Raw genomic sequence first — 12,557 nt, forward strand, 5'->3', positions numbered from 1 at the left:
TAATCTATGACTGTCATAACCGATTTTAAAATCAAATTTAATTTTGATCTAAACACTAATATCTGATTAAATGTGTTCTTTTCAAATAATTCCCATTCTTATTATGTTCCCCGACAGTTGAAGAGTCACCACTAGATAATACTTTTCAATTTTAAATTCATGAATAAAGTAATAAAAACAAATGAATGTTTAAAAAAAATATTTTTATTAATTAAATAATATATTACAATATTTAAATTAAAAATAAATAAATGAATATTTTAAAAATAATCGTAGTGGATATAGGGGAAGGATAAGGATTGTCTTGAAAATGTTTAATTCCTTTTTATATTGTTTACTTGTGTGTGTACATAAAAATTTAATTATTTCTCTTTTAATAGACTAGATTATTATAACTAGAGCTAAGTATACTTAATATCTTTGCTAATTTTACAAGATGTACATAATTATTTGATAATATAATAATGACACAAAAGGCCAATAGGAAACTTATTAGAAATTTAATTTTTTATTTAAATATATATAGTAATTGATATATATAAAAAATTAAAAAAAAAAGTAATAATTAATGTTGTTATAGAAATTATGTGTAGATGGATATACATATATAAATATTTATTTTAAAATTAAAAAAAAAAAAATAAAAAACTTTAAATTTAAATAAATAATTAAATTACAGTTTTTTTTTTATAAATGAGATATAGTGTTTTAATTATTTTTAATTTTTTTTTGGTTTTTTTTTTGAAAAATGTATAACAACACAGTAAATTCTACTAAACTAACTAGCTAAGCTTACATTTACCTAAAAACTTCTGATTAATAGGAAGTTCAGTATTAATAAAATCTTCATACAGACTTAAGTGCTAACAATTGTCGTTTAAGCTAAACTTATGCATCCTATGAGTTTACATAGTAATATTATTTTTATTTTTTTTTTACTATTTTACAGCTAATCACAGAGTTGATGATTTCACACAGTTTAAACAGTTTCTTTATTTAATAATAATTTCATATTTAACATATTTATTTTGTGTTTCGCTATATATACACAGTAAACGCAAAGATAACGTTCGTACAGATACATTTTTTATATTTATAGATAGATTTTTTTTTGCTTTTTACTTTTTTTACATTTTTAAGTGAAAACCTTAGATAACAATTAAGTTGTTTTGTTTGAGTTCAGTTATGTGTGGTTTGTTTATAAATACAATATACATAGAAAATTCCCTAAAGTTGACAAAGTATTATCGAATTGGAGTTTCTTAATTAATTTTTTAAATTTTTACTGATGGTGTTGAAGGTTACTTCTTCTTTTTGTGTATATGTAGTAGTGTGTCATTGAGAAGGTCGAAAGTAACTTAATCCATAGAAGACTGTGGGGATTTGACTAATAACAGTTCATTGTAATCGGAATCTTCGTTGCCACTGTTGTCACGATGATCGATGCGTCTGCGTTCCGAAATTATTCGTAGAATATCCGCTGAGTCGGATTTGCTCAGTCCCTCGCTAATTTCTGTGTCTGCTGCATGTCCATTATCGTCAGTTGTCAGCTTATCAGTGAGTAATCGATTGTTGCTGCTACTAATTGTCTCAACTACAACAGGTAGCAATAGTGAGTTTTCATCCATGTCTGGATCTTCGTCAAGTGCTTGTTGCTTGAAGAGTTGTTTTGTGCTACCGCTGCGACTGCGTGGTGGCATAGTTCGTGGTACTGATAGGAGACCACTTCTAGGTGGGCCGAGGCAACTTTGATCTGTAGAAAGTGAGCGACCGTAAGGTCTTCTCACTGGCTCTGTTTTTTGCGTACTACTACTGGTGCTTGCTGTGGAGTATGGTGTAGTTGTGGGTTTTTCGCTGACTACAGCGCTTACTATGCTTGCCGCATCTGATATAGTCCTTTGGACTCCTTCACTATGTACACTGCGTATATCATATGTGGAAGATGGACTGCCACCATCAGACTCCAAACTCTCAAATATGGTCCCCCGTTTGTAATCACTCAACTCACCACTCCATGGCAATGAGTCACAGCTCATACGTTTGGATTCCAGTGTCCGTCTACGTATGGCTTGTTCATCTAATGAACGTTCTTTGGTTAAAATACCGCGTTTGCGGTAAGCAGTAGAGCTGCGTCGACCACGACGTGCTAGCGGTGGTATTTGTAGTTTTGCGTCGAGACTATTCTCAGCTGTACCAGGTAGACTATCTGCTGTGGTTTGCGATAATGCCTGCGAAGTTAAAGCACTGCCCATTTCCACAAGACCTAAGCCGTTGGTTTGATTGAAATATTGTATGGTTTGTCGTCTGCCACTTGTGCCACTCATTACACTTGGACATTTCTTTTCCAATGACGGCGTGCTATAAGTGAAATTCATTGGTAATGATTTAACTTTACCAAGTTGACGTTGTGGCTGTGCTAGTTTTGATTGTTCTTGTAGTTGCTGACATAATTTTTGTTCTTGCTCAAATTCCTGCTCACGAACGAGCTCTCGCTCAAGCTCAACTTCCATGTCCATTTCGTCTTCCATTTGTTTGTGGCTCTCCTCGAGGTGTTTCATCAATACAGCCACGACGACGTTCACTAAAACGAATTGCGCCATTAGCACGAATATCACAAAGAATATTGGAGCTATAACCGAACTAACGCAACAGTTGCGTACACAATCTGTTGCATCATCACAGTTATCTCGCAATGTATCCTTCATGATGCCGTTCCAATTATCGCCAGTCGCTACGCGAAACAATGTGAGGAAAGCCATCCCGAAGTTTGCGAAATGTGCATGTTCGCCAAGACCCTGGCAGGGAATCTCGTCGGAGCACTCCAAACGTCCAAACAGTTCAACACCCAAGGCCGCAAATATGAAGAAGAGTAGGAAAAACAGCAAACCGAGATTACCGACTTGCGGCAACGCTTGCATCACTGTGTCCAACAAGGCGCGTATACCTTTGGCCATTTTCAGTAGTTTCAAAACGCGCGCAATGCGTAAAACGCGCATAACACGTATTATTGTCGGATTTATAGGAATGATATTTGTTTCCAATTCTTCCAGCACAATGCCTACAATCGATAGTAATACAATGCCAACATCTAACTGGTTCCATTTATCCTTGAGGTACAGATGCCAGCCCAGCGCAACGAGTTTCATATGTGCTTCGAGTATAAAAACAGCAGTGAAGAAATAATTGAAAATTTTTAGCGCGTACTTCAGTGCGTTTGGCATCTTGTAATACTCCAAAGCCATGGTGACGACATTGAGTCCTATAACTGCTGCTATTGCCAAGTCAAAGTACTTCGATGTGACCACATTGTGTACAAACATGCGAGTCGGTGAGTAGTTAGTATAATAAGGTGGTTCGTGCATGCGCCTACGCTTCTTCTCCATTTGCAAGGCACGTTTTGCGGCGCGGCGTATTTTCTCCTCCTTCTCCTGTTCTTCACGGCAACGATGAAAGTTTTCAACAACAACTCCGACAAACATGTTAAGTACGAAAAAGCCAACAAGTAGAATGAAAGCAATGAAGTATAATAACCGCCACTCATTGTAGTTTACTATAGGTTGCTGATCCACGCCCACTGCATCCAGTCCCGTATACATTATATTTACCCAGCCATCACGTGAACTTAGCACGAACAGCGACATCAGAGCCTTACCCAAATCATCAAAATTATATTTCCGATTGGTCCAGGCGTTACCTGCTATGGCTAGGCATTCGGTTTTGTTACGCACATTTTTGATATTTTCGCCTTCGCAGTAGAAAAATGTGCCTTTGAATAGCTGCACTCCGAGTATGCCGAAGATGATGAAGAAAGTGCAGCATATCAAAACAATGTTGCCGATGGGACGCAGGGACGATAAGAGCGTTTGCACGACTAATTTCAGACCCGGGGCGCGGTTGATAACACGTAGCGGCCGTAGGGAACGAAGTAGTCGAAACACCTGCAAATATTTATAAGGAATTGGTTAGTTGGATGCGGGAAGTGATGAACGCCATAGGTGAAGAGAGAACAATTAAGTGAGAGGTAGGAAGAGAGAAAGAGAGAGGAAGAAGAAAAAAATATTTATTATTATATTATATTTATACATTTTTAAGTAAATGCAAAATATTAAACAATTTTAAAACTAATTTGGAAAAGGGTTAATTTAAGATTATCATTGCTAAATTCATGATAGTAGAGTACATAAGTAGGGAGTTAAAAGTTGGGTTAACTCTTATAATACAACCGACAGTATTTAATCGGTTTTAACTTGGTTTCATCAATAGTAAATAAAATGGATTTCAATATTTAAACCAAAAGTCTGAACACTAATAGCATATAAAAGAGGTAAATTTAATATATATTTAACTGATATAGAAAAAATTAAAATTAATTAATTATATAGGAATGTAAGTAGTTTAAAGGGATATAATTTTTCTAATTTATTTACAATTTACATCAACTAAAATTAAAAAAATTTTGTTGATTATTTTTTTTTTAAATTTCACTTCACTAAAAATTTGAATAAAACTTAAAATTTAAGCAAAATAAAATTTGTTAATTTTTTCACAAAATTTTTAAAAGTTTTCTTTAGTATGTGTTTATGTCCTTTATTATATTTTCCACTTTGTCAATCCTATTTGATTAATTTTCGATTACCCGTTGTGAAGCCTTATTAAAATAAAACCCGCTGCGTTATTCATGTTATCTCAATTCAATGTTCACCAATATTTATTAAAAATCTTCGTTTTTTAGTATTCAAAATCCATAATTACTTTGGTTTATCCTTACCCTTAAAATCCCAAATATCCTTGGACTTGATTCACTAATCAATGACATTAGTAAATCAATTATTGATATGATAACCAAAGATCCATCCATTATATTCCAACCAGAAGTAAAATATGCGTCTGGACCATAGAACATGCCGGTAGCTACAACCTATAAAAAAAATTATTATTATTTTAAATTTGGTTTATATTAATATAACCGGTCCAACAGTTAGAGTGGACATAGATCAATCACCCCTTTTATAAAATTCAATGAAAAAGTTTTCAATTATTTAAATTTTTAAATATTTATTTTTTAATATTAAAAACATAAGCTTTTTAAGTTTTAAATGCTAAACAGAACCTATAAGTCTATGTTAATTAATATTTAGCTGTAAATTAAAAGACATTTAATGGATTTTAAGCTGGTATACGACATAATAAATTTAGTTTTTTGTGACTTGATTTTCTTTTTCTGATAGAAATTCTTTCGATAACCTTTGTACCAGTTCATATAGAAAAATATCTTTCCAATGTATCAAATTTTTTTTATTTTCCAAACCAAGGAATCTGATTCAGCAGTTAAATCCATTTATAATTTGATTTTTATAGGTCTGTCTCGTAAATTTCGGAGACAATTCCTTCGTCCAAGAAACTTACAAAATTTTTTCCGTAATATAAATTAATATATGATTTCAAAACAGCTGTATGGTCAGTTAAAAAATTAAATTTTTAAAAATAATAAAAATTTTTGTTGTTGCAATTAACTACTGTTCGCTAGAAACGTTTGTATTGAATATAATAGTTTATACATATTAAAGATTTAGTTTCTTTCTTCAAAACGAGCGTTAAAAATAAATTTTATATGATTTTATTCGTAATGATAAATATATTTATTTATTTATATTTATTTAATTGTTTATATTTATTGCCATAAATATTATTGGTTTAAAAAAATGAAATACTCGGAAAGTATCTGAATATAACGGAAAGTAGTCATTGAAGAAGATTCATTCAATGATTGCTTGGGTTATAATAAATATATCTATCGATAAATAATTTGAATGGCAATAGATCAATTGGTTAAAAAAAGTTAAATACAAATAATTTAGTAACTAATTCGTTTATTATCTGAAACGAATTTATAAAGAGGGATTTAGCAGTGCTACCTAAAGATCCATTGTTCCACTTTTATGAATTTAAAGTATTCATTTAAAGTATTTAAGAACAAAATTAAGCAGATTGAGAGTAATTCTAGATTGAATTCAGATTTACCAATCAATAACGCGATTACTTCACTGAGTCTATCTTCCTTAATCGATTTAAAATGCTCACCAAGGTTCGCTTCTAGAAGAATATATCGATTATTTCTTAAACCGACAAAAGATGAATAAGTGTCCATACTTTGAGGACTTTTGAAGGTAAATTTTAATAGAGTGAGTCACTAAATTGGAAGATGAGCGAATTGTGTCAATATTTTGAATAAAAAAAATTAATTTAATTTAAAAAAATTAGGTATTTTCTTCATTATCAATAAAAACCTGAAAAAACTTTTTATTACATTTAGTATATATAACAAAAATTTGTGTTTTGGAACCCTATGGAACGTCGTACTGTTTCTGTTAAAAAAAATAAAACTTTACTATATATAAAAACTATTTATAAACTAGTAGTCACCCATTAAAAACTTACTAATATATTTTTCATGGTAAGTCCTTGATTAGCATGTTTACTATATGGATTCTTAACTCATCATTCAGTCTTCATACATCATTCTATCCATTCCCATCGTTCATTTTTTTGTCATAAACTCAGTACCTTTTTTTAAGACAAAAGGTACCGACTTCTTATAATATATAGGAATAGGAAGATTTTATATTCTATTATTATATATATTTTTCATATCTTCAATAAAGTTTAAAATATCATTTATATATTTTATATGAATTAAAATTTTATTTGTTCAAACTTTTTTACTCCATCCTTCCTCATATATACTATGGATCTAAACTACTTCACCTGCATATTGTTTTCTACCAAATTTTCAACTATATTTTGATAAGTTTAATAGATTATTATTAGAACCATTTGCACTCTGCTTAATCCACTTCAATTATCAGTTGTTTAGCATGAAAATCCATTCGGGGATTTTCGTTCCATTAGAACACATGAAATTCTTTATTTTCACTCACTTACCATACCACTTATCAGACAAACTAACCCCAAGGTATGCCATAATGACAATGTTACAATGCCCATGTTGCCATCTCAACAATGAAGCTTTTTTTTTTATCTCACTTTTAGTTCCATGCCACATCAGTAGGCACTCGTAGGTCGCATAACCAAATAGGAGTCTTACCTTAATGAACATTTCCACTGTAAATATGACCGTGAACACGTAATTGGCCGTAGACAGGAATAATCTTTCGGTGCTGTATGGAGGGATGTTTGGTCGTTCCATTGCCAACGTTATACAATTAAGTGCAATGAACAGCAGGACAACATTGTCGAACCACTTCTGATTAACAAACCATGTACAGATTTCACGGAACCTGTTGAATTGCAGATTAAAATAGAAATGTGAATACATAAAAAGGAAAAAAGGAAAATAAAAAAAATCCTGTGAAAACAAAAAACAACAAAATAAAATCCTGGCTATCAACAGACTGTTAAAGAGGATGGATGTATTGTAGGAGTCATGTTGTTGGGCCAATGTGCCAACTACTGCCACTGAGTGTGGTGCAATATCATTGAATCAAATGTGAGTGTTCAATTGTTGTACGGATTGTGTGCACAGTGGGAAACTTTAGACTTTGTACAAATATTGCAGATTTGTTAGTTGGTTGTTGAAGCTGTGGAAAGTGTGGAGCGCACCGGATGCGCTCCTTTGCTTGTTTGGTGTAAAGCTTTTTAATCCAAACATTACAGAAATTGTAGATTATGATAAGTGGCTTGCATGTGTACACAATGTCAATTATATTTTAACAAAATTTTAAATTTAGTTTGTAATTTACTTAGTTAAGGATTAAGAGGTGTATGAGTATATGAGACAAAGGTTGCCTTAGTTAGTTAAAGTAAATTTGAAATATTTTTAATTGGAGAATTATATATATATATATTGCAAATATTTCAATATAAGATATATACAAATTATATTTATTAATAAAACAAAGAAAGTTTTATTAAGCTTCTCTATATTTCCCAAGGATGAAGTAAAAATTAGTTGACACAGTATTTTCACTATGTAAATTCAGTATGATTATCATATGACTATGACAGTTCAGTTAAAAAATTATTAAAATGTAAGCCCATACAATTTTTCAATTATGAAAAATCTACAAGAAAACAGATTTTGGGAGAAGTTTTATTGGGCTACTTGTTATCGTTTCTTGGAAAAAATTTACGGTAAATCAACCATTGTTATTTAGCGTGGGTACCTGCCAGGAAGGTTTAAGACCACAGCGTTCTAAAAAATATACGTATTAATATAATGCGTGGATAAACGCTCGAATTGAAATTATGTGTTTGGCATAACTTCCTCCTTGGTAAGAAGCGAGGCCCATCCTACTGTGGCTTATCTTTGGGTCACAGAACCCGGTGTGAAAACTCAACTCCACTCCGAATAAAAGTAAATAAATATCACCATTCTTCCAGCGCACATTTGAGTTTTAACCACAGCCATCACGTCACTCGCAAGTGAATCTTACTCCACCTCAATTTTAGTCGCCTCTTATGACAGGCACGCCTTCCCTCGGATATATTTTATTTCTTCACCACAGAGGAGATGATAAGAACAATAGAAACAACAGAAAGAAAATATTTTAATTGGTTTTAACCCTTCTAAAATGTTGATCTGGAGACTAATGATGAAGAGCGATCTGGTCAGCCATAAAAGTTTATAGATGAAGAATTGTAAGCATTGTTCCGTCAATATTCGTGAGAAATGCAAGAAGAAATTGGAATTATGCAGCTTGACATAAGCAGTAATTTTCAAGTATTTAATATCAGTGCTATGTATTCAAAAACATGGACATTAATATTGATTTGAATTAATAGCTGAAATACATAGAAATATCACGTACCACGAGATACGAATATCGGGAATTTAGGTTGAAAGTTTTGCTCCAAATTCTTAATGATAATGAAAAGTAGTCTATTATAGTTATAAATGTATAGGATGTCAGACTTGAGTAATCAGCCAAATCGCAACAAAATTAGATCTATTATAGTGATCAAGTGTAAATTATCAGATATCAAGCTTGATGAATCAGCTAAATTCACATCAAAAGCTAATATATGCAACAACACTCTGTATTTGGTGGAATCAGGAATAGGGGGTCATTATTAGTTACTAAAATTTGTTAAAACTATTGCGAGAAAACTGTTGATTACCTTTAAAAGAGCTATGATTGATAAATATCTAAAAAATGAGATCAAACATAAACCCGTAATTGTCAGATTGCATATTGCTACACCGGTTAAATCTTCTTTTGCTAATAGTAAATGGAATGTTTTAATTCACCCGCCTTATACCTATGGTCTTTTCGATTTTGATCACCATTTTTTTTCCTAATACCGAATGCTCTCTTTAGAATACGATTCACTTCACCTGAAAGTATAAAAAGTAAGTTTGATTTATCTTTTTTACCGAACCTAACTAAATAGAAGACACTCTGCGTTTTAAATGAATGCCAACCTAGTTATAAAGGTAAGCTTAGCTTCCGTTGATAATATAAACCCTTGAACTAGAAGTCTCCTTCTAGAGATTCTGTATAAAATTCGGATAGTTACAAAAAATTTGTCTAAAGGTCTCATCTATTTCCAACCAGAGAAAATATTCATCTCATTAGACCTAAATATCTTATTAAGATGATAATGCGGGTTATGAAGATCCAAGATACGTCAATTTTTTGACAAGAAACCCATAATTTTCAGAATGATGGGAGTATATCAGAGCAATTACATGTTCTTTCAATATCAACATAAAAAAAAATTTTGTTTCACTAAAAAACTTCTGGTGCCTGAGTTTTACACCCGATAATTGAGTATATTTAGTTAGGGGAAAATTCGCATAAACCGTCAAACTCTAAGCAACCTTGGAAAATAAAAATTAATTTGATCTAACACAAAATATTAAAAATTGTTATTGTTGTATTTCTATATATAGTATATATCTTTTATTTTTTATAAATAACACTTACCTATGATCTTCCGGTAATATATATAACGAGTAGGATTCTCGTTCTTTACCGAAGTTTGCTGGTTTCAGTTGTTCTATGAAGATTTTTATTTTGGAAACGCGTTCCGTGCTTGGAATCATGGAATGTTGTTCTTTTAGTTGTAGTTGTTGTTGTAGTTCGAGTTTCTGTTGTTGCTTCTCTGAATGTCGTTTGCTGATGGAATTTTTTCGCTTTTCCATCTCCTGTATATATTGTTGTAGCATATCAGGTTCATTTAAATTCGTATAAGATTTGTTCCATTTATCCAAATCCATCTTAGAATTTGTATAAGACATCGATTTACGATTTGCTTCAAGATTATGTAAATTTAGATGTGATGTTTTGCTAAAGGCTAACTCAAAAGACGACATACGTCTCTGACCAGGACTACCATAGAGTTTTGGAGTTTGATTAAGATTTTGATAAAGTTGTGAGTTGAAAATGCAAGCTGAAGCACGTCTACTGCCTGGTCCACTACCTATGCTAAACGATGTAGATAGGCGTCTTATTGAGTTCTGTGGACTCAAACGATTTGTGTCTTTTGTTTTTGTAGGCATGCTTGGTGTGCCAGGGCTCAGAAAAGCTTCTGAACGTGTTGAACTGCCTGGACCTAGTAAATATGAGTTATCATTGCCGTTATTTAATTGATGTTCCTCATCTTCAGCAGTTGTTGTATCGGCTTTTTTTCTTTTGGAACTTGTACGGCGAAAGCGTTTCAGACTGGGTATACGCTGTAAGGATTCATTTGTATTTGGTGTTGTTATTGTTGTTGCTGTGTGCACAAAACCATTTGCAGTTGTACTGACTACGGCAAGCGACGACAATTCTGAATTGTCTTCGCCGACAACGTGTGCCACGGTCGGTGATTTTAGTGCCGCTGCACTGGATGATATTGTCGGCACAAATATTGAACTGGATGCAGTCGAATTGGAATTTTTTGATATATCATCAATTATTACGCTATGCATACTACTACTTAAAGCGCTAGGGAGTAGACTATTACTATTTGGTACTAAACTACAATTATTAATGCTAGTATTGCTTCCTAGTTGGCTGGCATTCAATATGTTAATGGGCTTGTGTGTTAACACAGGCGAGGGCGGGATAAGATCAATCGACGGAATGCCTTCGTCGAGTGAACGTTGTCCACTGAATATGGTCGGTGGTCGCAGGAGTAACGGAGAACCAGGACTCTGCAAACATAAATGAAATTAAGTGTAATTTAATATATTTTTGTTTTAATCTATTTAGTTAGATATATATACCAGTGTTGAGTTCTCCGCATCTAAATCTTGTTGATTCCAATTGCGAAAACTCATGCCAGACTCTAGTGTACAATTGGGTGAGTCTTGCGGTGTCGCTGCGGTTGTTGTTATTATGGGTGGTTCACGCAATGGACGTATTTTCGATAGGCGTGGTACATCCGTACGTCTATCTTTTATTGAATATGTCTAAATGATATTGTTAATTATGCAATATAAAGATTGAAATTAAATAATTTAGTTATATTTATTTAAAAATAATTCAATAAATATTATTTAGAAGTATTAACCTTTTTTAAGTTTCTTTTCTCATCTTCAGGTAATTTGCTGATATCTTTATCCGACGTTTTTCTGCTGCTATTACTATACCCTGGCGGTACACTACCGCTCATGCACTCATTAATCTGATAGTCCTGTGCGGGTTGTAGTAGGCGTTGTTTTTGAACATTACTTTTCGTTTCGATTATTAATTCGGTAGAATCATGTAACTGCAATATAAATGAAGCAACTTTAGCAATAATCTGTTAACCTGAGCTTATCATTGTCATACTTTTCGTACGTCCTCCGCACTATGCCATCTGTTCCGAATTTCGTAGTAACTCTCATTCGTTGTGGATGAGTCGCCCTCACTGCGGGACTCATCGTACATACCGTCGCTGAAATTTTCAGCTAAAGTTTCTTCGCGTAATTTCTTAACTAACTCACGTTGTTCGCGTTCACGACGTTCATTTCGCTGAGGGAATCAAAATTTCAAAATTAGACTTTTCTCATTTCACTAATTTGCTTAAATCTTTGATTTTTGATTTTGGTCCAAAATAATTAATGCAGCACCAATAAAATCCAAAAATTTGGAATCGAATTTGCAATGAGCAATTTTTCGCAAACATAAAATGAGTTCATTTCTTATTATATTATATATAATATATATTTTTCGGTGTTAGTACTATTTACATGAGTGGGTGCTTTTAGTGCTTTTCTTAATTATAATATAAATATATAAGCGCATCAGCATTTGATGAAAATTGTACATGCAAAAAAATAAATTTGATTATTCAATGCACTTTAATATTCGGTGTAGTATGAACCCATTTTAATAAAAACATCGAAAAATTCTTCATTACCGGGAAATTTATTGCTTTTGTATCACAATTCGCATTTAAAACTCTACCTCTGAACTGAATCCCTCAACTAAAATGGCGACTAATAAATTAAACAGCACATAATTTCCGAATGTCATCAAGGCCACAAAGTACAATGCGGCCCAATGACTTGTCTTTTCCATGCCATTAAATAAAACGACGTTCCAGTCCTCCTGCGTTAAGATCTAAAA

General features: G+C 32.5%; 1 protein-coding gene across 1 annotated transcript in view; it reads right to left on the reverse strand.

Annotated features, from left to right (window-relative positions):
* Positions 1 to 1,153: 1,153 nt before the first annotated feature.
* LOC119669330 (voltage-dependent T-type calcium channel subunit alpha-1H) overlaps positions 1,154 to 12,557 on the reverse strand; it is a 77,763-nt gene continuing 66,359 nt past the window's right edge. Inside the window, exons 11-18 of the mRNA XM_038079171.1 lie at positions 12,396 to 12,551; positions 11,778 to 11,960; positions 11,518 to 11,715; positions 11,231 to 11,416; positions 9,948 to 11,158; positions 7,106 to 7,298; positions 4,769 to 4,918; positions 1,154 to 3,938 (exon numbers count right to left, since the gene is read on the reverse strand). Coding sequence (XP_037935099.1) covers positions 1,359 to 3,938; positions 4,769 to 4,918; positions 7,106 to 7,298; positions 9,948 to 11,158; positions 11,231 to 11,416; positions 11,518 to 11,715; positions 11,778 to 11,960; positions 12,396 to 12,551 — 4,857 coding nt within the window. The 3' untranslated portion in view covers positions 1,154 to 1,358. The remainder of the gene's footprint in view (positions 3,939 to 4,768; positions 4,919 to 7,105; positions 7,299 to 9,947; positions 11,159 to 11,230; positions 11,417 to 11,517; positions 11,716 to 11,777; positions 11,961 to 12,395; positions 12,552 to 12,557) is intronic.

This window comes from Teleopsis dalmanni, chromosome 1 (genome assembly GCF_002237135.1).
Source record: "Teleopsis dalmanni isolate 2A chromosome 1, ASM223713v2, whole genome shotgun sequence".
NCBI lineage: Eukaryota > Metazoa > Arthropoda > Insecta > Diptera > Diopsidae > Teleopsis > Teleopsis dalmanni.